Genomic DNA, 24,452 nt, shown 5'->3' on the forward strand with positions numbered 1-24,452 from the left:
TCACCAAATTGAGTAGTAAATTCAAAAAATGATGGGAATATTGAAGCTGCTGGTGAGAATTTTCTCGTAGAGTAAACCCAGCGCTCAACTAATTATGATCTTTGGCACTGGGCAACAACTGCGTAACTCAGTGATCGTTATTAGTTTGAATAGTAAAATGTGAATATTGCTATTTCATTTAATTACGTTAATTACGATTTGATTTTGATTGATTTAATTATTTAATTATGTTAACTTATCAACTGAAAATAAGTGAGCTAACTTTTGATTTACTTCAATTTTTCTTGACTATATTAATTTTATTTGTATCATATTAGCTATTAGCTGTTATATTATTTGACACTGAAATGTTCAAATAAATTTTCAAAAAAAAAATAAAATAAAATCATGGACGGACCAGCTATGATTATGACTCTCCATTTTCTGGATTTTCCTCACGTGACTATTCACCGCTCGTTGCTCTCTGTTCCTGTCTTGTGACAGAGTTATTGCATTTCTTTCCCATAAAAATCTATTAATTCCCTATTTTTTGACTTTTTTGAAATCAAATTTCACCATTGGAGAATTTCCCTTTGTTAACTTTTTCTCCGTGCACACTTCTCGCAGCGTATACAGTACTATTCCGATTATTATAGTTTTTATGTACATTTTATGAGAATGAATTCTTTTGACGATTGTCCGTTAATAATTCTATTGTTTTCGCATCACCACTTCCTTTGAATCCGTCTCGCACCAATTCATATAACCGCCAATACACGCGATTCTTACTGTACTCGTCTCCGATCCCCTCCGTCAATGCACATTCGGTTATTCAGATGACGTTATCGTTCTCATCAAAAAAGCATCGATATTCCGTCTACGACGTCCTACTCGACACATCGGTCGACAGTCAACTCTACTCGGAGAAGAACAATAATAAAATTATAGGTGATTAACTTACATACTCTTGATTTGATCTGATCTTAATCTTCGGTTCTTTTTTCTGTTCACTTCGAAATTTTCCCTAATAATCAGGTCAACCGTTTCCACGGATAATTAGTAGCGATTTCAGCTGTCACCGGCTGGCACATCTTCGTTTTTTTTTTGTTGTTTCGCAGTCGTTTAAAGCGTTATCGTGCTTCTTCTCAATTGTTTGTCCATAACAGTATCAGTCATTCGCGAATTGATTGCGTCGAGGCGTGACGGAAGAATGATCGGTCGCCTGTCATTCTTTTCCTCGGCTTCTCTGCTCTTCGCTTCACATCTTCTCACACTTCACATCGACATAGTGAATATTAAACTTTTTTACACGGGTTGAAATCTTTTCAAGTAGCGAAACGCTCCTTTTAAATTACATCCAGGACTTGGAATTACTGGATTTTCTAGATTTTCTCACAAACTTTCTAGATTCTCCGGGTTTTATCAAGAAATCCCTTATTTAAGTGTTTTTTCTTTTATATTTTCGTTCCGACCCCTAATTTCTCAGCTATATTTTCTCCATTTTCATTGAAATAAAAATAATTTCACCCTTCTATGTCTTACTATTATAGATCAGCCATCCATTCCTCGAATTTCAATGTTTCTTAACTTCAATGTTTCTTCGTTTTCTTCTCTTTTTTTTGTTGATTATTTCTCTTTCTTTGAAATTTCCTCTGACAGCTCAATTGAGCTATGTGGTTTTCTGGACACAAGTATTCCGCAGTGGCGGAGTGATTTTAGATTTTTTTTTTAGATCCCTACATCCTATTTTTATTTAAAGGCGTTCTCGAGTAAGTTTTCAAAACGGCTCATAGGAACCCCAGAAAAATTCTAAAATCCTTCTTCGAGGCAGTTATCTTCGATCATAAAGTGGACAGGGCTTATTCACACATATTTTGATTGTAGGATCCGGTTAGGTGCTAGCCTTTAGAACCAGTTACCTGTTGCAATTTGCATATACATGTGTGTACATATGTAATTACTGTATAAGCATCGTAGCATAAAATGTTCACCGAATCAAGAAAAAATTCATTTTCACCGAAAAATTCGTGCTGTAAAGAATAGAATTCGTTGAGCACGATGATTTACTTTATTGATTCCCCTTTAATTATGTATCTGCCTCTTTCGACCCTCTCCTAACCTAGAATTTCTTTCTTTCTTTATTTCACCTTGTTATCACATAACAATAACTTTTTGATGTCATTTTAGGACCTTATTGGGAGTCCGATTTTAGGATTTTTTTCAGTATTTTTTGTTCTCCCAATGTTGGCTGTTTTTATTTGTTGTGGCTGCATTTAAAAACTACTAGTAAATAACATTTCTCTGTCCAGAGCTTGAAATTTGGCGGATAGAGTCCTATTTAATAGTATTTTCTTAATAGCATTACTTTTTGCGTTTCTTTTGTTCACCTTTTTTCTTCCAAGTAGAAATTTTCCAGTTTAAGGCACCCATCTGCGCTAGAATTGCAATTCTATGAGAACGTTCCTCCGAACGTTTATTTTTTGGACGATTTCGTTTTCTGAGAACACTTTGACGATTTGATCTTTTATTAAGATGGAATCTAAGCAGTGTGATTTTTATTTTTTTATCCTCTTCGATTTGTAGTTGGTGGGTTCAAGTGGTCAGCAATTGTTCTAATTTTCAACGATTTCACACAATTAACTTCAGGATTGTGTTTTTCCAGTTTTATTTTTATTGCGATCTAATCCGAGAAGCTAATGCTATCGAAGTCGGTTAACTTTGTGAAAACATCAAGGCCATTAGCGCTGTGTTGCGCTATGCTCGAGAAATCAGATCCATGGGCGCCTCTTTGATCTTTGCCTCGTAATGGCGCTATAACTTAGCGCTATTACGAGGTAAACATTGGGAGGGCGGGACTTTTTGTGTTCGATGCCAGTAAGGCACAAAAAAGTGTCCACATAGTAAGTGACATGGAAAATTCTAGAAATTGATAAGGATGAACTCTCTATGCACGACTTCCAAAAGCCTCTTCACGATAAATCTGTACTTATCTTTTTCTGTTGATCATGAGACGAGATGGTGCAGTCCCTCATTATTTGCTAACGTCTCACCGTGTTCGCTTTCTTCATATCCTGAAAGGGTGAAATCGATCGTTATTTATCCAATCAAACCCCTCCCCCCATCCGCTCAACAAAGAAAATCCTAAGTCTACTGCTGGATCTCATAGTTTTCAATGAAAGTGTAAGTCGTACTTCAGGATCCGCTCAAACGTTAGCCAACATTAAAGTACTAAAATAAAAAAAAAGTCAAAAAAAGTCACTGGCGTATCAATCCACTTGGGATGCGCCAACGCGTTTTACTGGAATTCGTGATCGTTGAGGTTTTGGAACGCGTGTTGGCCTATACAATGACTTGCGGGGGCCAGCCGATGATCAAGTCAGTGTTTTTGTCCTCCCAGACAAGTCTGGTACCAATTTATCGACTCCGGAGGGATGAAAGGCTTGGTGAGCACTGGGGCGGATTCGAACCCTCGACCGTGTGGCTATAACGGACCTCTAACCGACTGCGCCACACCCGCCCAAAGTACTAAAATAAAACAAGAATAAAATACTGCTATAGCAACCTCGTGTCACACTGAACACAAATGTTCTGTTAAACGTTATGCTCTGAGGTCCAAGTGCTACAAACAAAATCCCTGTGGGTGACGAGAAAAATCCTCGAAACCTGTACAGCTTGTCAGAGTCATTTAATCAAATGTTGTTGAGATTCATTGAGTCTAGCGACCGTAACTGTAGGTCAAAGATCTGAGAACAATGACTTTTTGCTGATGAATCACGGAATATGTTGGTGAACAGTGGAAAAATTAATTCTGAGATAAGAAAGGGCACAGTAAGATGTGCGATGTTAGTTTGATAAGCGGAGATTAAAGGCATCACTCCACGAATCTGGGGCGGATTTCCGGTGAAGTATTCGTATACGGGATCGTAGATTATTGATAGAGGGGTGATTCCGTCCATTTCTTCCTAATTGCCGTAGAAAACGCCTCGGAAGATACGGCTTCGAACGTTCTGGCGCACTATTTTCTACAACGAGTTCGATTGGAGCGCGCCAGCCCTTTGCGGAGCCGCATCTTCCGGGCCGTTTTTTTACGGCAATTAGGAAGAAATGGACGGAATCACCCTTTTCTCCATAATCTACATACGATCTCATATACGAATACTCCACCTGAAATCCGTACCACCTCAGATTCGTGGAGTGATGCCTTTAATTCCCATGAGTTGGTATTACTGATGATTGCACTAATTGGGCAACGGAGAAAGGTTTTTCTAGCGGACTTCTTCATAGGCAAAATTTTCTAGTCAAAACAGGAGATAAAACAAATGATTTAGTGGTTGTTGCTGGAACAAAAAGAAAAAGGTGGAGAGAAGAACGAAAACGTAGAATTAAGGGATTGGATATTCAGCCATTCATTCGTTATCCATCATATTTTGGGGATTCGGGACCATGCGACCGTTCTTCCCGTTCTCAAACTCGGAAAAAAAATTCGGGAAAAAAACGGGATGAAGAATATCTCTTAGAATAAGAAAGTCGTAATTGCAGCCAGTGAATTGGTTTGCTTGTGATAACCTACTTTTTGATGATGTCAAAAAGTGTCTATCAGAGAGGGTGAGGATTAGTTTATTTTACTCCATTTTTTTACACATGTATTACATTGTTTAAAATTACTATCATTACTTTTATTATTGTTATTATTACTATTAAAAGGGGTCTACTATTAAAGGTATAGCACTATTAAATTAAGCACCAGTACTATCAAAAGGAGTTCTCACCCGGAAATTTTTTTGTTCATTTCCCATATTGCCATTGACCTGCAAGTTTAGGATTTCCGCACAGCTCCACCAACGCGAGTAAAACGCGCGCGCGTAAAAGCAGCAAACTCGTGAATATCGATTGAACGGTTTAGCACAGTAGAAACTGAAGAAGGACGAATTTTCAGCTGCGCATAGGTACGGTAATAAAGTGGCAAGAAGTTACGTGTACATACCGTATGCACGCATACAACGACCTCTCTGCTATTCCGTGCTGGATTATTTAAAGGCGGCGATTAAAGGTCCCATTACTCACACTTATCGATCGCGGAAGCAACAATTTTCGGCCGCGCGCGTATTTTATGGGCGTTGGTGAGACTCTGGAGGCTCTCTTGCTCAATTACTCTTTGACTCTTGAATCAGGATAGAGCATTTTTACAGTCTTCAAAATATAAATGTACCAGAAGTCATTAAGAAAAATGTAAATTACTAAGTACTATTGCTATACTACTTACTACTATAGGGAACGTACAATTGCAACATAACTAGGTCCAAACGGCTTACAAAATGTAAATCTCTATTGAAGAGTTGCTTTGGTCCTGATTGGAAAAGTGATTTCGTTCACTTTTCGTTTAGAAAGTTCTTACGGTGACTCAGAACGAGGCTTTATTGAAGTGTGAGCAATAAAATCCTCTAAAAATCAACTCCACAGCGAAATAATCACAACGAAAGTGTTTATCCCTTCTAATCCTTGCAATAAGCAGCTGAACGCGCTGAAACGACATATTTTTTAGGGAAACAGATAAGAGTCACTCAAGATCAGCGCTCGTCCGAACTTCCAACGTCAGATTCCTATTTTTAGTATGTGTAGTCCCAGATGTACACATTTTTAAAGAATCACAAAGAAAAAAAAACTCGAAACCCTACCTACATACTATATCCAGAAATCAAAATCATTCAATTCACCCAACGAAGCAACTCTTCACATTGTGCAGGTGATGAAATCCATGAATGATGAAATTGTGCGCTTGATCTCATCATTCGTAACTGTCTAAAGGGTTGCTTTGTCGAAAGCTAAACTGTCGAAATATGCTAAGACTTTCTTTTTTTGAGAGGTTTCTCACGCCTGGATTTCGGGATTTTTTTTTTTAGTTTCGCTCTTACGTTCTATCTTTTAGTGGAAAGAATCCAGTTTTGATTCTTGTGGACATTATCGTTAATCTAAAATATGCTGTTGTTTATTGTTTGCTTCCGTTTCTCCAATCCTTTCTATCTATAATCAAATAATACTGCGCTGCTGCCATCCATGAAGCCATAAAGCAGCATGTAGGGAGTTCTCGGGTTACGTGGAACTCAAACTGCGGTTCCCGGTTGCATCGCCATCACTTTTTCCGCCATTCTATCATATCACTCTACAAACCAAGAATAGTACTGAAGGCTAGGTTATAAATATGCGCAGCAACAAATCTACATGGGATACTGTATCCCAAATATGCTCCTGTGTTATCCTTGTTCTTACTTTTCAACTAATACCGTCAGTGGTTGGACTGCACCTCTCGAACTCAAATCGTAATAATATAATATAAATCAATACAATGACATAATATTATATATAATAATATACAATGCAAAACAATATGTAAAGATCGTAAAAATTAATTCTGTAGTCTGTTACAAGAGCAGAACTAAGCAGATAACAGCATATCACTAGCTCTTCCGAGGCTTTTTCCGATATTACCGGAAAAAGTGCACTATTCGTGCGATTGAATTGTTTCGCAGAAATGTACTAAAACATGTAATCAGCTATTTCCGTTAATGGTCTGCTTTGTTTTTTCTTCCAATTGTTTTAAGAAGAATCTGTGATTATCATACGTGTCTATCTGTAGCGGCGGTCATTATCACCACAATTACAGCGACGTTAGCGACGAATGTGGTCCCATTCATAGTCCCACGATTCAACGCATACATAATTCATTGAATTAATTGCATATTATTTTATTCAACCAGTGCATTTCTCAGCAGTAAACTTTTAAAATTCCTATATATTCGCATTAGACCCGCACTTCTGGATTTAAACTGTTCTGGAGAAACCGGCATCCGTACCGTAAATAAAACCAGCCTTATGGCTATCTTGAAATCCTGAAATTCAATATCCAAATTCTTCTCCTACATCGGTCATGACTCATTTCACTTTATTGCATTGAATAAAACCAACAAAGTGTTGGAAAAGTAGTTTTGGGAACCAGAGTAATTTACTTAGTTTGCAGAAAGAAACTAAAAATTTAGATTCACATACTATTCTGTTATTTAGTAGTAGTGTTTTGTTATTAACTATAATATTAGTATTTAGTATAATATTAGTAGTTACATGTTAATTATGTGGTAGTATTAGAAACTGAGAATATGTATTATGAAGTTAATTCTCAGTAGTTTTTAGTTCTCCGTCATTTCTTTTCCAGTTTTGCATTTATTATGCTTTTTTTTAGCCCTATACACAAATAAATAAATATTTGAGATTCAAAGTTTAACTGTTTCATGTTGTTGGTGATAATTTTTAGCAATTTATTTACTTATAACTAAGTACTACTTTCACTTACCTATTACTAAGTTGTTGAAGCCAGCTGTACATAGAAGTAAGAACAGACACCTCTAGCTTTTCGACGCCGTGGGACCCACCCCATCCCCATTTTACCGCTTTTCAGCACTGATTCACCAAACTTACGCCGTGGGACCCGTCTTCCTCTCTTCTTTGATTTGGAATTTCGTGACACGCACAGACACAAAAAGGGACCAAGCGCTTTATTATACCACCGTGATTATTACTTACTCTTTTTACTTACTTATTACTAGCTTGTTAAAGCCAGGTGTACATACAATTATGAACATACACCTCTACCAGTTTTTTATCCTTGTTTTTTTTTTGAAACTTTCATGCTCAATTCAACTAAAAATTTGTTCGCTTATTGTTTACTTTTTGTTAAATCATAAAACAAACAAAGAGTTCTAATTTCTGCATGCACACTATTTCGTATTCCGAGCCTAGTCGAATCTATACAGCTGCCTTTGTGCAAATAAGCTGGAGGCTGGTTGAATTGACTCGTTCCATACCTGTCACACGCACAGTTCCTTCGCAGTCGCATAGAACCGATTACGATTCATTCATACAATACTTCAACGTACAACCTTTCAATCTTTTCGTATAGTAGTCAAATGTTCATTCTATAAATGTCGAATGTACACGCACACACCCGCGGCCGCACCGTCGGTTTTGTCATCCACCACTGATTCAGCTCGTTAAATTCACAAAGCAGTCGGTACTGGCCACTGCCAATGCACAAACGACTTTCTACTTCTGGATGCTCTCCTCACTTGCTCCTCCTGGTTTTTTCTCTCAGGAATATGCAGTTTTCTCAAATATGGTTTTTTCTTTTCAGAATCTCTATTATATGACTCGGAAGAAATTATCTATAGGACACCAATGGCTATAGTCGATCTACGGAATGAAATGTACGACATGTCGAGGAGTACAACTCCAAAAATGTAAGTTTCATCTCAGAAAAAAAGTAATCTACACGAAAAACTTGTATAATTTTTTCAGTGCTCGTGAAAATCGAATTTCTACTCACCTAACCAGCGATGAGCAACGTAGCATCCTTTCTTATTTGGAACCATCAGCGAAGGTTGGTCATTTCCTGATTTTACGATGGATTTTCCATCTATTCTCATAGATTTACAGGGCACTTGTTTATTTGTTTATTCGAATATACCTCGGTGTGTGCCAAGATCTAAACAGTGCACAACTCCACAAGCACCGAAAAATCTTATTGCGAACGTACTGTCTCAAAATACCATATCATTTTCACTTTATTATAGTACGTTATTGCATCCAGGACATGTTCCATGGTTTTTACTGTATTATATTTATATTATATTAATTACTAACTGACTGAATTATTGCTACCATCGACTTAATTGGAGCATGGTTCATACTGTATTTAGAGCTGCTGTAATCAGTGTATCGATACAGTAGAGAATCAGACCATTCTCCTCCTGGGAAAAATGGGAAAAATCCTCAGAAGGAATGATTAGGTGATTTTTCTGCGCCTTCTGTATGACCTACTTATGACGACCTGCACGACCGCGCTGCGAGCGCAATCGCGGCAGAGCGTAGACGGCGAGAGCGCGCGTGGACCATTGAAGCTGCTTGCGTTGCGGTTGATGCGTTGCGACTTCGTGGGTAAAAATGCGTGCCGGCGACTAAAACGTCGACAACGCTGAGTCAGGAAAACTTTTTTCTTCTTAAACACAAAACGATGATTCTTCCAGAAAATCCATGCTATTAGTCATATCTAGTGAACAAAAGCCTCTTATCGTAAGAATTGTGGTCATTCTGAGGTGTTGAAGAAAATTCTTTCTTTTTTTCGCAGCTATGTTTGCAAAGTCACAGTATACGGTATCCATAACTTCGCATCCACCTACGTAGCACTCATCCTTGAGTCAACCCCTTAGAAAGAAGCCGTGGATCAGAATAGCTCCTGTGTTCAGCAGCGCAACCGTTTACCATTGCTGAAACAATGGGGTGGTCCGGAAATCATCCAAGTTTCATCAAATTATTTTCTTCATCTTGTCAATTTGGCAAATATTTGTATATCTATGCGGGTTTTCTTCCATAGTTCTTGTTGATTTTTATCGTCTCGTCTTATCTTGCTTAAAGTAAATAAACAAATAAACAAAACTGGACGAAGAGCCTTGCAAATAAATATGCTCAGACAAAGAGAAAACACAAATGAAGCAAGAATGAGTTGTTCGATATCGATCTGCTCATCTTTGCTTAAAAAGCACAAACAGTTTTTTTTATTTTTTCTTATTTTCGATCTTCGCCACAGCGGGTCTCTTCCATCCGAAGTTTTGAGTTATTTTCAGTGATTCCCTTTATTTGTTCCAAATTAGATTTGGCGAAAGATCGTCAACAAAACTACAGATTTAGGAACTAGAGGAGGCATTAATATCAAATGAGTTATCAGTTCACCCAACGAGGCAACTTACTACACCAATAGAGTAGAAAAAAAATGAAACTTCACAGAATAGATTATTCGAGGTGGTGTAAAGGGATGTTTCATTGGGAAATTTAATTTTTTTTTTAATTTTTAACAACCAATGGTTTGTGTTATTCGATTTCTTCAATCGTATCTGTGTTAAGAGTTGTTTCGTTGGGTGAACTGATACCTAAAGTGTGCTGGATGCCTCCCTGATTTCTGAAGATGGGCCAGCACCGGAACATCTCTGCAACGGTGTCTTTAACACGACTGCTGACGTAAGAAAATGCTGGAAAATAAATTTCGGACTGAAATCCCATCACACGAGTGTTCCAGCCATAAAATGCGGAGATAAGCGAAGCGATTCCCGCGTTGATGACTTTTTATCAGACCGGCTTTGTTCCATAAAACAAAGTTGCAAGTCCTCCAACGAACAACAGCGAGATGGGAATAGGTCCGCGGGGGGATGTTAAAGGATCTTGGATACTATTTGGTTTTTTTGTTCTCGAACAGTTGCCATTTCATTCCACAGAAAAAATTTCATTTTGCTTCTCTTACGTTTTTTTCTTTTCTACAGTTTCCTTTTCAGTTTCGATACGTTTTGTTTCCATAAAGTTTATGACATAAAATGACCCCCAACTCTCCTTGAAAATTTTGCTTCTTTCTTGCTTAATTATTTTGATTAACGAGGTTGTTTAGTGATAAAAAAAAGATAGAGGAAACTTTAAAAAAATTTTTTTTACAAAATTTAGGCGCTCTGCACAGGAGTCTGTCAGTTGTTACAAGCGGAAGGAAACACATGGAGCGATGCCAAAGTCGGTGTAATCTGCTTCATCCGTGATCCTCATAAGAAAGAGGTAAACCATCAAGTATTCAATCGGTTTTAAAAATTTATTTATAAGCAGCAATATAGAAAAATTTGGAACAATTTGTATAGAAGACATAGAAGTTTTTGTAAAAAGTGAAAAGTTTAGTGATAAATAATAATGACCTCCATTTAATTTCTCCGAGTTTATTTTTTTTTGTATTAGTTAGATAGCCTAATCTGGATCTCATTTTCAAGAACGTGTCATAGTTTCGGGAGTTTTTTCTGGTTTATCCGAAATAAGGCGCCGAAATTTCTCTTTAAATTCAAAATTTTATCAGTCGATTAACTCGTAACCACTGCTTTTGGATCTATAGTCCTAATAATTGAACTGTTCGATTGGGAAACGAAAATCAAAAGGACTATGTACAGCAGTGGATGATTTATGTTGTCCTAAGATAAAACTATAGATTTTTATTTCTGATTCAAAGTTCACAGTTCGAATATACCGTGCTTCGCAAGTTCATAGGATATTACGTGGATTTTTTTTTCACTTCTTAAAGACTAAGCGGCCTAACATTTCAACATTTCTTTTTAAAAACTCCGAAATCTTGTTTTTTTTAACCCAACGATTTAGGTAATGCTTTAACTTCTTGTCTTCTCGTTTATTTTCTCGTATAATTGGGCAAATTTTGCCACAAAAAAGTTGTTCCCAATTTTCCATTTTTTGCTGTTAGAAATATAATTCCCATATATAGTAAGGAGGAGTGACCTAATCTGACTGAAGTAACTGAGATAAAAAAGGCTTGAATCTAAAGTTGCGCTCTCAGAATATTTTTAAACAACTCTTTCTTGGGCAATTCAGTGTGAATTATTGGTTTCATCATCTTAAATAAGCTTTTAAAGTTTAGTAGAGTTGAATTTACTTTTCTAGTACGTTTTGGCGTTGCTTTTACCAAAGCCGGACGGACGACATCCAGCAAAAGTGCTATGGACAATGAATGTGTAGGTTTATAACACGCTTTTCCACTTTTCTTCTTTATTCGACTGCCATTTTCAACAACAAAAAAAAACGTTTCGCTCATTTACTTCTGGGATTTTTAATCTTTTTTAATATACCTGTGAAGGGAAATTGTCAGCTTCACAAAAACAGATTCTGAATTTTCTCATCCTTCGTGAAAATAGTAAGAATATTTTCCGCTCTTCTAATGACTCACCGAATTTAGGTCAGCATTTTTCGAAACAGAAAGAACAACCGACGATCATCTACTCACCTTTATAATGGAATCATATCCTCGAGATGTTTGCGGCTTAAATTTCTACGATCCCTGTGAAGCGGACGAGTTCCATCGAATTCTCGTCAGCGAAAATCGAAGTCAGCTTTCGACAACCTTCCTTTTGATCCATTTCGATTTTTCATCGATCAGATCGATTTAGATCGAGTCTCAAGGCGAGCCAATCAGCCGAAGCGACAAGCTCCGCCCCCACCATCTCAGGTGAGCGATTTTGATTCCGCTGCAAGTAAACAATCCACGATTCGGTTCTTTTCGCTCACATGTTTTCACTTCTGATGAATCACTCTGTTGGGAAGAATCACCGATAAACGCATTAGTTTGTTATTGAGCAAAGAAAACTGATCGTGCAATTATTTATCTCTGGAACAACAAAAAATAGGGATTTTTTTTTGCAGGCAGGTGGAATGGAGGCGATTCAAAGGCTCACAGAGCTTTGTAAGTGATATTTTTTGGTAGTGTAACATTTTTTAAAATTTTCCTTTCTTATCAGTTTTCTTGGAAGTTTTTTTTTTCGTTTCATCCACGCCATCTTCATTCCTAGAAAATAGATTTTTTAGTTTTCTTTGGAACAATTCAAAAACGGCAAAATAATTTGAAAGGGATTACCCGTGGGGAGATTTGCAAATCATATAATAAAATCATATCAATCAAGATCTGCATGCCTATTTAGACAGGCTGAAATTTAGCGCTGCAAACGATTTTAAAAAGTTGTTTACCTTGAAAATTCACACGGCAATACATATTTAACCATTCCTAGACTTCACGAAAAAATTTTCCTTTTCGAAGGATTTTTCTTCTACTTTTTTCCTTCTTTTAAAACCTTCCTTCTCGGATGGTGAATTCGCAGACTTTAAGCATCTACTTTTGCTCTTCATTTAATTTTGGAAAAAAATACTGTTGAAATGTTTTTTTATGCTTCCTCTCTCCATAGATTGATTTCATGTAATTTTTTTTGTGAAAGCAATTTTATCTAGCCATAAATTATTTCTACTTTTTTCCAGTGGATAGAGATGAAAAGGAAAAGCAAATTCAAAATTTTATCCATTTTTTCCCATTTGTAACGGAGTTATTCGCTTTCCACACGTTCATATCCGTGGCTCCACCCATTTGAATGGATTCTCTGCGCCGCCTGATCTCTCCATTGACGTTTTCTTTGCATGTGGTGCTCAGTTACCAGAAATTTAACTACTCTTAATTTTACTAAAATAAGTTTTTCCATTCTTTCGAAAAACCCGGATGCTACAAGCCGTTGGCTGGTAGCTTCACGGCCGTATAATAGCGATCCCACAGTTTCATAACCATCAACTGTAGCCAATGCATGCTGTAAGAAACAAGTTGAAGAAGAGTGAGAAAAATCCTTGAGAATTGACATCCTACGATGCATTTGAGCTTTTCTCTTTTCAAGAACAATTTCTCTCGTTTCATCGAATGAACTTTTAAGATCTCTGTATTTGTTGTGCATTATTTGAAATCAATGCTAAACCAGTTTTTGTTTATTTTTTTGCTTTAAAATTTTTTTCCCCATGTGATTCTAGACATTTTTCCATGCAAGTCATTCGAAATAGGGAAGGAATTTTTTTCTCGGTTTCAACTCTCCTTCTCTTCTTTTGTTATCGCCTAACTCTTTCTCGCCTTCCACCACCTCTTCATGCTCGACCACCATTACACGTAATTTTACTTTTAGCTTCAGTTTTCCTTTTCATTATTTGTGGATAAAAAAATATGGAAAAAGAGCTAAATAGCAATTTTTGGTGCAAAATTTTTGCTTAGAACTCAATTCTTCGGAATACTTGGAGGCGACGAATCAGCATCAATTCCACTTATTTTTCTGCCTCTTGACGCCTTTTTTATATTTTATTATTATTTTGTTATCCAATATGATAGTCTTTCACGAATTGTGCTAAAATTTTGGAATTTTTTCAGCAATACCAACTCTTACAACAGACGATGGAGAAAAGAAGAGGAGAAGTGAGTGTAGATTACTGATCGGCATGTTTCTCTTTCCTTAATAAGGAGATTTTTTAAAGGTTTTCTGGGCGGGATTTTCACGATGAAAAAGAAGAAGAAGAAAGAGCGAAAGCGGCTCGATATTAGTGCACCTTCGCATTTCCAGTGAGTGTGGCTTTAATCTTTTCCTGGTTCAAGAGTATTTTTCGTCTTCCACTGCGAATAAATGCCAATCAGAGTGATTATCTCCTAGGGCGTTTTTTTTTGCTCTAAAAGATTTCTTTAAGTCAAAAGATTAAGTGATCAATCACAATGTTTTTTTTTTGATATTTTATTTTGAAGGAAATGGGCTCCGCAAACAGAAACGAAAAGAGTTTAATTTTTTTTCAAATTTTCCAGAAGATTCCAAATTGCTACTATAAAATTTTCAATTCTATTTTCCTTGTTTTCCAGCAGAAATAGCGATATTTTGTTCTCTCTGTTCTTCTTTTTATTCCGTACAAGGCTCTTTGACATTTTTCCCAAAAGTAACTTGTAAGTGAAAGAAATCTACTAGGCTTTTTTTGAAAACATTAAATCTATCACATTTCTATTCGGAAAGAGAGTAACCAATGTTATAAACAATAAAAATAATAATAACAATAAGCAATGTTTTCCGGGGTAAAAAATGAAAGTGACAATTGACAAGAATGAATGTTAGGAATGAAAGGAACATCCTCGCTCTATGAGATAACGGCTCTTTGATTTTTTTTTTGATTTTATTGGTTTTGTTTTTGAGTCATTAAAGTAAACAAAACGGAGCTTTTGCTACAATGTTTATTTGTTTTTTCTGTATTTCATGCAGATGATAAGACCTTTGAGGCTGACGTTGTTGTTGTGTACAAAGAAGTAGCAATGGAAGAAACACAGCTCTCCATTTTGCGCTCACCCTTCAAAATTGCGAGTTTGACCTCGAACACGGAATCAGCCAAATTCGTCGAGAAATTCTTGATGTTATTAACAAAAGAGAAATTTTTCAAGTCGTTTAGGAGTGCCATTGCAACTTAATCAATAGTTTATTCTTCGTTGTTGTCCCTGCTATCGTTTCCAACGTTTCCCATCCGTCTTTCTGAAAAGGTTTTTAAGCTTGTACTATTTTGGTTTGATCATGTCTTTTTGTTATGTCTTTTCCGAAGTTTTTTCTGAACTTTTTAAAGTTTCTTATGGCCCATTCGACATATACATTCAACGTATATAACCGTAACTATAAACAATGCACAGAAAAAAGAATTTCACGAGCAGCTTCGCCTATCTTAAGACCTTGATTAAATGCAAAAAAGCAGGTCCTGAAAGTTCTCCGTTGTGTTCACCTTATACCTCATTTTAATGATCTAAAGAGGAAACAGCGAATAGGAGAAAAATCGAAGTGCTGTGTCTGTTGTAACGAGATATCCTCCAGAATGAAGACTTTAGCTATCTTTTTTTTAAATTTTACGCGCATTTTTTTTACCTTGAAAACCCCTGACGACTTATTCCTCAATCCAGTATTAACGGTGGCCCTCCTCCTTACTCGTAACTGTTTCTTTATTCATTCTTTCTTTCTTTCAAAAAATTCTCTCTTTCAGGCACGTTGAACATCTTGGTCTCGAATCGATGTCCACCGAAGATCAAGAAACGTTTCACAATTTGATTAAGGCTGTGGAAGTAAGTCATACATGCACTCCAACCGTTGCTGCATCACCTTTTAGTTTGTTCTTTATTTTTATTATATCGTTTTCTTTATTTTTAAAAATAACTTCAACAAACATAGAAAGAAAGTGAACCCACGTACGCACAAAAAATTCATTAATGAGATATTGTATTGTCCTTCTCTCTATTGTTTTTCTTGGTTTCCATGAAAATCCATACGCTTAAAAGAAATAGGAAAGAGGAAATAGGTTATTTATGAGAATCTAATAAGTATTAGGAGGATTTGCGAGTGAACGAGAGGAAAACTCAGCGAACTTCTGTTTCTTTAAGTCTCTTACCCATGGATTGTTCATCCAAATAGTATTTACTGGTCTTATTATTTCTCAGACCTTTATCTCCAAAAATTTAGTTTTTCGTAGGAGGAACTTGAAAATAGGCGAAAAATTATTTTTAGCTAGAACCAGGCAACACGGCACAGATTGAATTGATCCGAGAAATTGTGGCTACACGGGGCAGTGAAGTGCGAAGCTCGTTGCGGCTAAAGGTGAGCAGCCAAGAAATTTCTGTACTATTTTTTTGAAAGTGACAAGGATTTAACACTAAATGTTTGGTGAATTTTCACGTCTTATTCTGGGACACATTTACATCTCGTATCTAACATCTTTCTCTGATCTTCGAAATTCAAAAAAAGCTACGAAATTCAGCCTTTTTTAATTCATCACTTTCTACGCGTGTGCTTCCAGGAAAATTCTGTTGTATTTTTCGTTTTTCCCTGAAATAACAGCCACTACTTGAACACCTCTGTTTATCATAGCCGCTCGATAGTTGTTCTTTTATTGACCCAGATAAGCACGTTTATCCTTGAACGATTCGATTTTCCGGAAATCGCTTTCACACCGATTCCTCTGACGCTAATCTCCTTTGGCCGCGTTATCTCACTTTAATCAAAAGAGCCCCCTTTTATTAGTTTTTTTTTTCTTGCCAAGAAAACGTAATTAATTACTCAAAGAAAATTATTAATAAAAGATTAGCTATGAATGATATTAATGGGAAATCTATTGAACCACAGTGAAGCACACTGATGATCACGTAGCGTCTTGTATCAGCAGAGTTTAAGCAATCTCGTGATGGTACGTCACTGCTTTCTCCTTATTTTTCGATGTCTTCCTTAATTTTCGAAAAAAAATTAGTTTTCCTCAAAAAGCCCTGAGGCGATGTGCAACCTAACCGCGAATTATTCCAGCGAAACACGGTTCGGCCAAGCGAAGGTTTCATACGCAGCCCACACAACTCGCTGGCGGATACGCGAAACAGCATGTGAGTTCACGTCGTCTGACCTCGTTTTCAGCCGGAATAACCTAAAAGTTGTTAATTGATATTCAGAACGTTGTCCTAGTAATCTGATTTCGAGAAGAAACATTCCGGTAATGTTTCAGGATGGTAGCACATAAACAACAACGGCGAACACCACGCGAGGTGAAGAAGGGATCGCTTCAAAAGGTATGCGTTCTCTGGGGAACTACACGGAAAATTCCTCAATTATTTTACTCATTCTTTTTCTTATCTTCTATTCTTCTTATTTTTCTTTTTATCTTTTACCTCAAGTCAAAACAATTACAACAAAGTAGTTTTTTGGGTTTCGGGAACAGCGAGAAATCACTTGGAGCCAAATGAAGTAAAGAGGGCGTTAGCGGAACGATATGAGCGGAATTGTTAATGAAAACGTTGAGAACAACCAAAACCATGTGAGGTGGTGCGTCGAAGAGTGAACTGAACGAAGAACTCAATTGGCAGGAAAAATTGCGAAGTAATGATAGCCGAACTTCTACTGGTTTCTTTCCCTTTGTAGCTTCCAGGAAAATGAAAACTACAACTCTGACCCCCACTTCCCCTCCTGAGGTACACGGACCCTTGCTCTGCTGAATCACTCTCTTAGAACAGCGTGCTTTTGCTGGACACGTGATTTTGCTCCCCAACATCCGAACCACGGTGATCTAAACTTGGCATCCAACAGAGGTTATCCATGTCGCCAAGGGTACTAGTCAAAAGGCCCAGTACTTAAGGACCAAGATTTTTCTTTCCTAACTAAATAAGATTCTAACTTAGATTCGATCGGTCTTAATCTCTGAATGTTAGCTTTGGAAAATTCTCCGACTGATCAGGTTTATCGATAACGACAGAATGTCTTCTATGAGTATAGTCCTCTATATTTTAGAAGAACTTGGCACAGAATCAATTTCTCATAGATTTTTTAGTGGATCTTTTTTTTCGTTGGCTTATTTAAGATTTTTTCAATTTGGTTGTGTGCTCTACACACGTTCTCCTTACATCCATCTTATGGTTTAATTAAAAACAAAAAATACTCATCGTCTTCCTTTCAGCATCTATTGTTTACACGTTAACGGTTTTGGTTTGTTTACACGATAAACGATTTCAATGACACGCTCACCTATTTGTTACCGATAATCTCCTGTTGTTACGAGAGAGAGAAGACTTATTTATTTATTTATTTATTTATCTATACAAATGGTTTGATTAGGAAACTGCATATAAAAAGCTACAGAAAAACTTGTTAGATCTGATTAGCTGATGGAACGTGATGGGTGCTTTTATGAAAAACTGCACTATGAATTCATTTCTTTTTGAAGTTTCGATCATCTTTTTAAGGAGTGAATTTTTTCCCACTTCATTTTCCTCTACATTCGTTTAGTGTATCTTCTCAAAAAAAAAATCCAAAAAAAATGCTGTTTGGGAAAGGGTTCGATCTGCAAGCATGCAAGCTGTAGTGGTGTCAAAAAGAGTCAAGAAAAAATAAAATTCCAAAGTTTTTTCTCGACGTCAGCGTCTTTTTTTCGCAAGATTCTTAACGACTACATAGTATGATGAATAGTATGCGCACGACAGTTCTTGAATAATCCTGATTTTCGACTATCCAGAGATTTTGATATGTTGATAACTGAGTTCTGCTTACGTTGACTAAGCTATGTACAGGTCAAAATTCTCTCGACGAAAGTCTATTTTTTTCCAAAGGAAACGTTTTGGTTCCTCATCATACCCAGGAAAACCGAATCCATAAGTCACATACAGCCCTCTTTGGCGTCCTGCAGCAAAAATCCAAACGATTCGCGTACTAAAAGAACAACACATTGAGGGGTGCTTTCTTTATAAGCTGGAATTGATAACGTGGGAAACGCTTCATGCCACAATTATTAATTACTGATTCCTGGAATTGACCCCCGCCTTCTGGCTATAAGTCGCATTCCGCCGTAAACCCACCCCCTTTGATGTGAGGCTACTTGTTTTTTTTTATCGCACTGAACTCATCCTTTTTTCTCATTTTCAGATTTGAGAGGGGGCGGGTGTGGCGCAGTCGGTAAAGGGTCCGTCGCAGCCACACGGTCGAGGGTTCGAAACCGCTCTAGTGCAAACCAAACCTTTCATCCATCCGGGGTCGATGAATTGGTACCAAACTTGTCTGGGAGGATAAAAAAACACTGACTTGGTCATCGGCTGACTCCCGCAAGACATTGTGTAGGCCAACGCACGTTCCAAAATCTCAACGATTACGAATTCCAGTAAAACGCGCTGGCGCATCCCAAGTGGATTGATACGCCACTGACTTTATGCTTTTATCCTTTAGATTTGAGAGGTTTTTTGAAAACATTTCTAGCGTCCTGCATGCTACCAGCCTTAACTTGATATTGTCATGATATTGTCTTCACTACAACATTTTTTTCGGTGTTTCCATAACCGATTTCGCGATGAGCTCCGTGGAAACCGTGGAGACTGTTCAGTTCCACTTCGTGGGCCCATCTTCACTCGAATATTGTGTCATCAATGACTCCCGAATCGAATCATCCAGTCAATCGGACTTTTCGATCGATCGAATCTTCTAATGTGTGGTCTTCTTCACATGATACCCCAAACAACTGTCATACCCAAATATCCTCCCTTCCATATACAATTATATATATTATACATTACATTATATTATTATCATTATTATTATTACATTATATATGATACAATTATATATATTATACAATGGACTATAGACACATCAAAACCTATTGCAGCCTCATGCAATTGCGTAAACCGCCGCGCTCGAAACGGTTCCGTGGAACTAGCGGTTGTGATCAAGGTGGATCCAATGCCAGTTCCACATATCTCTGTAGTTCAAATGTTGCGCGGCGAGGTTGGGATCGTGGTGAAACCAGCGACGGTCCCACCACGATCGCAACCTCGCGACTCTACCGCGCCGCAGGAGCTGCAGTAATCTTCAGGCCGTTTTGTTCCGAATTTACCCAGTCGGCTAGTAGTTGCAGCCCTGCAAAGACACATCGGTGGATTCACGGGCTCAAAACTTTGCACTCATCACAAAGCACATCGCAAAATATCATAATCCATGAGAACACCGAAGAAGAGGACGATCTGACCGTTAACAAAAAAACACAAACCGTAACATGCGGGGCACAAGCAGATTTTGCAATTTCTGGATAGTTTCCAGTAGTTCAAAATAAACAAGTGCACCGAGATTGCAGATGACTTAGTAGCCATTCTCCTATGCTAAGTCATCTTCGATTTTTGACCTACAATACGGACCGCTAGGGTCCATTATAAGACTGGCCATGCGATTTATACTTGCAATCGAAGGTGGTGGTCTCCAGGCGTTGCTATGTTCAGCTCATAGCAAGCAAAGAACTTGATCAGGTCTTGTCGAATCCATTGTCGATTCCCCTTTCAATCCAATTCGGGTAAATGTAAGGTGATAAAGTAGAAGTGAACTCGCTTTGGGTTTCTATATCTGATTTTAAACCGTTCGGTTTAGCTCAGAGGTCCCACATTGCACTGCAAACTAACAATGAATCCCTCTGCCTTTCGAATGTTTGGTTTTTATCAAACATTTTAAGTTTTTCATCTGAATTATTTAAATTGTTCAAAACATTTCATGCAGTTTTTCGCTAACGTCTGCTGCGATGCAAAAAAAATCATTAATTATTCATGTCATGTTTCAGCGTGTCGATCTAGAAGCAACTCTCACTCCGCAGGTGCTTTCTCTTCCAAAGGTAAGCTTGCATTTCTTTTCTTTTTTCTTTTTTTCCATTACTAATTGTATTTCTGTTCATATTTCTAATTTCAATTTCTTCTTATTGTGATCGTGTTTCTTCCATACGGTATCCGTTTATACTTGTATGCCCTGATCCTTATGTACGTTTGTTTTTCTTGTTCATTATGTACTACGTTTAAGGAATATTTTGAAAATTCTATTGTTTATGTCACGATTTCTTATCAGCCTCCGTTTTTTTGCATAAAACTGAAAAGGAGGAAACCTCTCCTTCCACAACATCTCTTTTTTCCCCTATTACTTCGTAATTTCATCTTTTTCAAACGTTTTTTCATCTGCAGTTACATATGGTGTCGTTTTAGGAACTTTCTCTGGATGACTACCTGAATCCAAATTGGGATGCGGCCCCATCATTCGAAACGCAATCGAAGCTCACGGTTGCCTCAAATTCGGGAGATTCGCGCTCAGAAACGACTAAAGTATGTGATTTGTGGATGAGATTTAAGGACTGACCGATTGGGCAACGAGTTGCTTGGAAGAAATCGTTCAAAGTCACTAAGTCGAATTTTCTTCCACTAATCGAAAAATTTAGGATAAACTACTTATAATTTTATCGTAGGGAACCTTGTTTGACGTTTCTCGAAATTAAGGTGAACGGATGAAGTCGTCACTTTTTTTTGTTTTAGGATCGTCCCAAAAATTGCAAGGAAAACTAAGAGGGTGATCATAGTTGATCACAATTTCGAGGGAAACTTAGGGTGGATTTTTTTTAAATTGAAGTGTTGTGGAGCCTGAATTTTTGTTGCAAAATTTCACTTTCTGCGTCTTGCTTTTCTTTAAAAAAATTCTTTTCCAAACATTTATTCCCTTATTTGAATATATTTCTAATTGACTCCCTGAACAAAAAGCTATATCGTTGATAGAAATCCTGCGAGAAATGAAAAACTGGAACATTTGGAACGTTTTTGAATTGCGCTCTAGTTCTTTTTTTAACGCTTCTCTTTCTTTCGGCTTGGATTTTCTCTCACTGTTAACCAGTGCGATTTTCTAGGCTCCGTTCTCTGGACATGCATCCTGGGTGACGACAGAAGAACTGGCACCACCACCTCTACCTTCCCGACTTGAGTCGATGACCTATCGCTCGCCTGTGGGCAGAAGGAAGACACCTCCAATGTTGCCAGGTATCATAGTTGATTACAATTTTGCTTGGGGCAGAAAAAACAATTTCTGAAAGCTGGTGGAAATCTTAGTTACAAATGAAAAGTTGATCGAACTAGTTTAGGGACGCTCTGAAGTTAAGCTGTGGGAGAAGTTTTGAAATTTTTAGGAGGAAATTGAAAACAGCTGATATTTCCGCATTCTCTCATTCTCTACTTTTGGATGCTCACTCAGAATCAAAGAATAATTAGTTTGTAAACATAGAACTCATTTTAGAATTATTTTTTAGCGTATCGCTCCCCGCCTCCAAGCGAAAGACCTCCTCGTTTGTCTGACAATAGGAAATCAGGTGAGCATCTATCTACTTTATATTATTTTGGGAGAAACGGCTAATTTTCGTCTCAATCTCAAGTTATTCTGCATCCAGAAATTTTTGGGAAGGGATATGATAGCGATGATTTTGAAATCTTTTTTGTCTAACATGGCTAATCGAGAGTCGTAGCATGTTCAGACTCATTCTCAATAATCGCTTTTATTCCTTGAATGCTACAGTTCCATCATGGCGGATTGAAATCCCTCTACCGAATGGAACTCAAGCGCCCACGCATTCACCGCCACCCACACCGCCGTCGAGCCAATCCTCGCCAGTCCCGTCCCATCACGCCACTGCCACCGCCCAGCCAACCGCTCTACTTACATCCACAGGTCCCACGTTGATTCCACAGCCGCCAAACGTCCCACCACCGCCACCACCAGGACTTCTCTCCCCCGCTCCCACTCCACCGCCTTCCGAGGTGAAGCAACGTGAATCGGAAGTGTCTCCGAATGCTAATGAGAGGAAAACTTTCTTAGAGGTTCGTGTCATTGAAAAAATCTCGATTCTCATGTGATGTTCTGGTTTTCTGAAGGAAATTCAAAATGTTGACAAGGCCAAGCTGCGACATGTCGACATAGACTCAAATTCACGGAATCTCCCCAATGGAGAGGTGCGTTTTGGTTTTTCAACTTCTTAGTACTTTTTTTCTTCCTTTTGATTCTTTTTTTCCTTCTTTTAAATTTTTATTAGCAGAAAAAAATTAAATTCCAGAATTCCACAGATCTTTTTCCAGACTTCACCGGGTGATGGTGGCCTGTTGTCAGCAATACAAGCAGAATTAGATAAAAGAAGAGAATATATTATGACCGATAGTGATGCAGGTGAGCTGAATTTTTGAAGGAGAAAAGGAAAAAAAGAAAAAAAAAGAAGGAATGGGTTAGAACTTTCTTTTTGAATCCCTCGTTATGGCTCAACCTGGAGACCAATTTCTAGGAAACAATTACGTATTACCATTCCTGAAAAATCGCACAGGATTTATGTCCTACCTTTCCTGAGATTACTTCTAAATCACAAGAGAAAACTGGGAAATCCCAGTTTTTCGCTACAACTAGCACTTTCTAACATATAATTGGACTAACGTGATTACTGATTTTACTAAACTTAATTAATTTATTTTATTAATTAAGTTTTTTAAATTACTTTTTAAAGTTACTTTTTTTTAATTTATTAATTTGAACTAAACTAACCGACATTCTTCTTTTCTACGAGAATTTTTTTGATTTTTTTTTCAATTTTTTGATGTGAGTTATCTAAAATTATCAAGGCGTTTGTGTTTTAACCCAAATCATCCTCAAAAAAGGGCTACAATTGATGAGGTGTTTATTTTTAAACTGCACTCATTCGGATGTCCAAGCAATACACATAAGTATAAAAAAATTACTCAAATTATCTAGGAATTCAACCTATTCAAGAAATCTGACTATGACTTTTCTTTTGATAATTATTTATTACCCTCCTAAACAAATAAAGTAAACAAATACTAGTCATAGTATATAAGTAAATAGTTATGTACTATGTCGCGACTGAGAGCTATGTGAGCCTAACACTGAAGTCTTCTTATTTCCGCCAATCGACAGAAGAAGGTGTCGTCACGTTTCCTTATGGAGGTCCGGTATGGAGGAGGCTCCGCTCTCATTTTCTGCAATTGAATTTGTAATTTTGAACGATTTGATCGTTTGCGTAAAACGAATTCGATACGATTTTCTGGCTGCCATGACCGAGTTCGAGTACGTAGAAGCAAATAACTCGAAAGAACTATTCTTCCATGGTCATAATTTCTGCCCATCATTTCTTGTGGCTGCCTTGGACTGTTGCTAAAATGATTATCTATTCCTGAAATAGAAGGATCTAGAATTCTCCAATAAATATTGCAATAAAGTTTGCGCTTACCAAGTCAACCGTAAAAAGAATTATTTTAAAGCGGAAACAGATTACTACTTGATTGACCTTTAGGACAATCAAGTAGTAATTTTTTGTTTTGAACTGCGAAAGGCATCGAATTCAGAATCATCTTTTTAATGAATAATAAATAATACAAATAAATACATTCATAAGCAGTTATTTCATGACGGTAAGCCTGTCACTCAGTGAATTTTATGGTGACTCACCCTGCCGAAAAAAAATATGAATGAACGGTACATTCCATGAATTCAACTCAGAGGAATATTCTGTTTGTCTTCCGAAGATCAAACCCTATTTTTTTTTCGATCCTCTACCCGAATCGTACTCGTTTCAGATTCCGATTCGACTGACAGTGATTGGACTGACTAACTACGTATGACAATTGTACCTGTACAAAACTGACCATGCATGAATTAATGAATTGTTTTGCTCAAATAGAATAAACATTTGAAATTATTCTGGAGTAAAAACGA

The 24,452-nt window shown here is 37.3% G+C and overlaps 1 protein-coding gene across 1 annotated transcript; it reads left to right on the top strand.

The window, feature by feature from the left end:
• Positions 1-815: 815 nt before the first annotated feature.
• RB195_009524 (uncharacterized protein) lies at positions 816-24,348 on the top strand (the record flags this gene model as incomplete). Its single annotated transcript, XM_064190109.1, has 22 exons — positions 816-927; positions 8,162-8,267; positions 8,326-8,407; positions 10,516-10,620; positions 11,503-11,573; positions 11,795-11,943; positions 12,006-12,064; positions 12,259-12,298; positions 13,787-13,831; positions 13,891-13,975; positions 15,415-15,493; positions 15,933-16,022; positions 16,722-16,795; positions 16,915-16,978; positions 20,494-20,544; positions 20,906-21,022; positions 21,595-21,724; positions 21,991-22,050; positions 22,254-22,555; positions 22,610-22,687; positions 22,811-22,898; positions 24,314-24,348. 22 exons carry the CDS (start codon positions 816-818, stop codon positions 24,346-24,348), a joined length of 2,022 nt encoding a protein of 673 aa, XP_064047692.1.
• Positions 24,349-24,452: the final 104 nt, after the last annotated feature.

Source organism: Necator americanus, chromosome III (assembly GCF_031761385.1).
Source record: "Necator americanus strain Aroian chromosome III, whole genome shotgun sequence".
NCBI classification, from domain to species: Eukaryota; Metazoa; Nematoda; class Chromadorea; order Rhabditida; family Ancylostomatidae; genus Necator; species Necator americanus.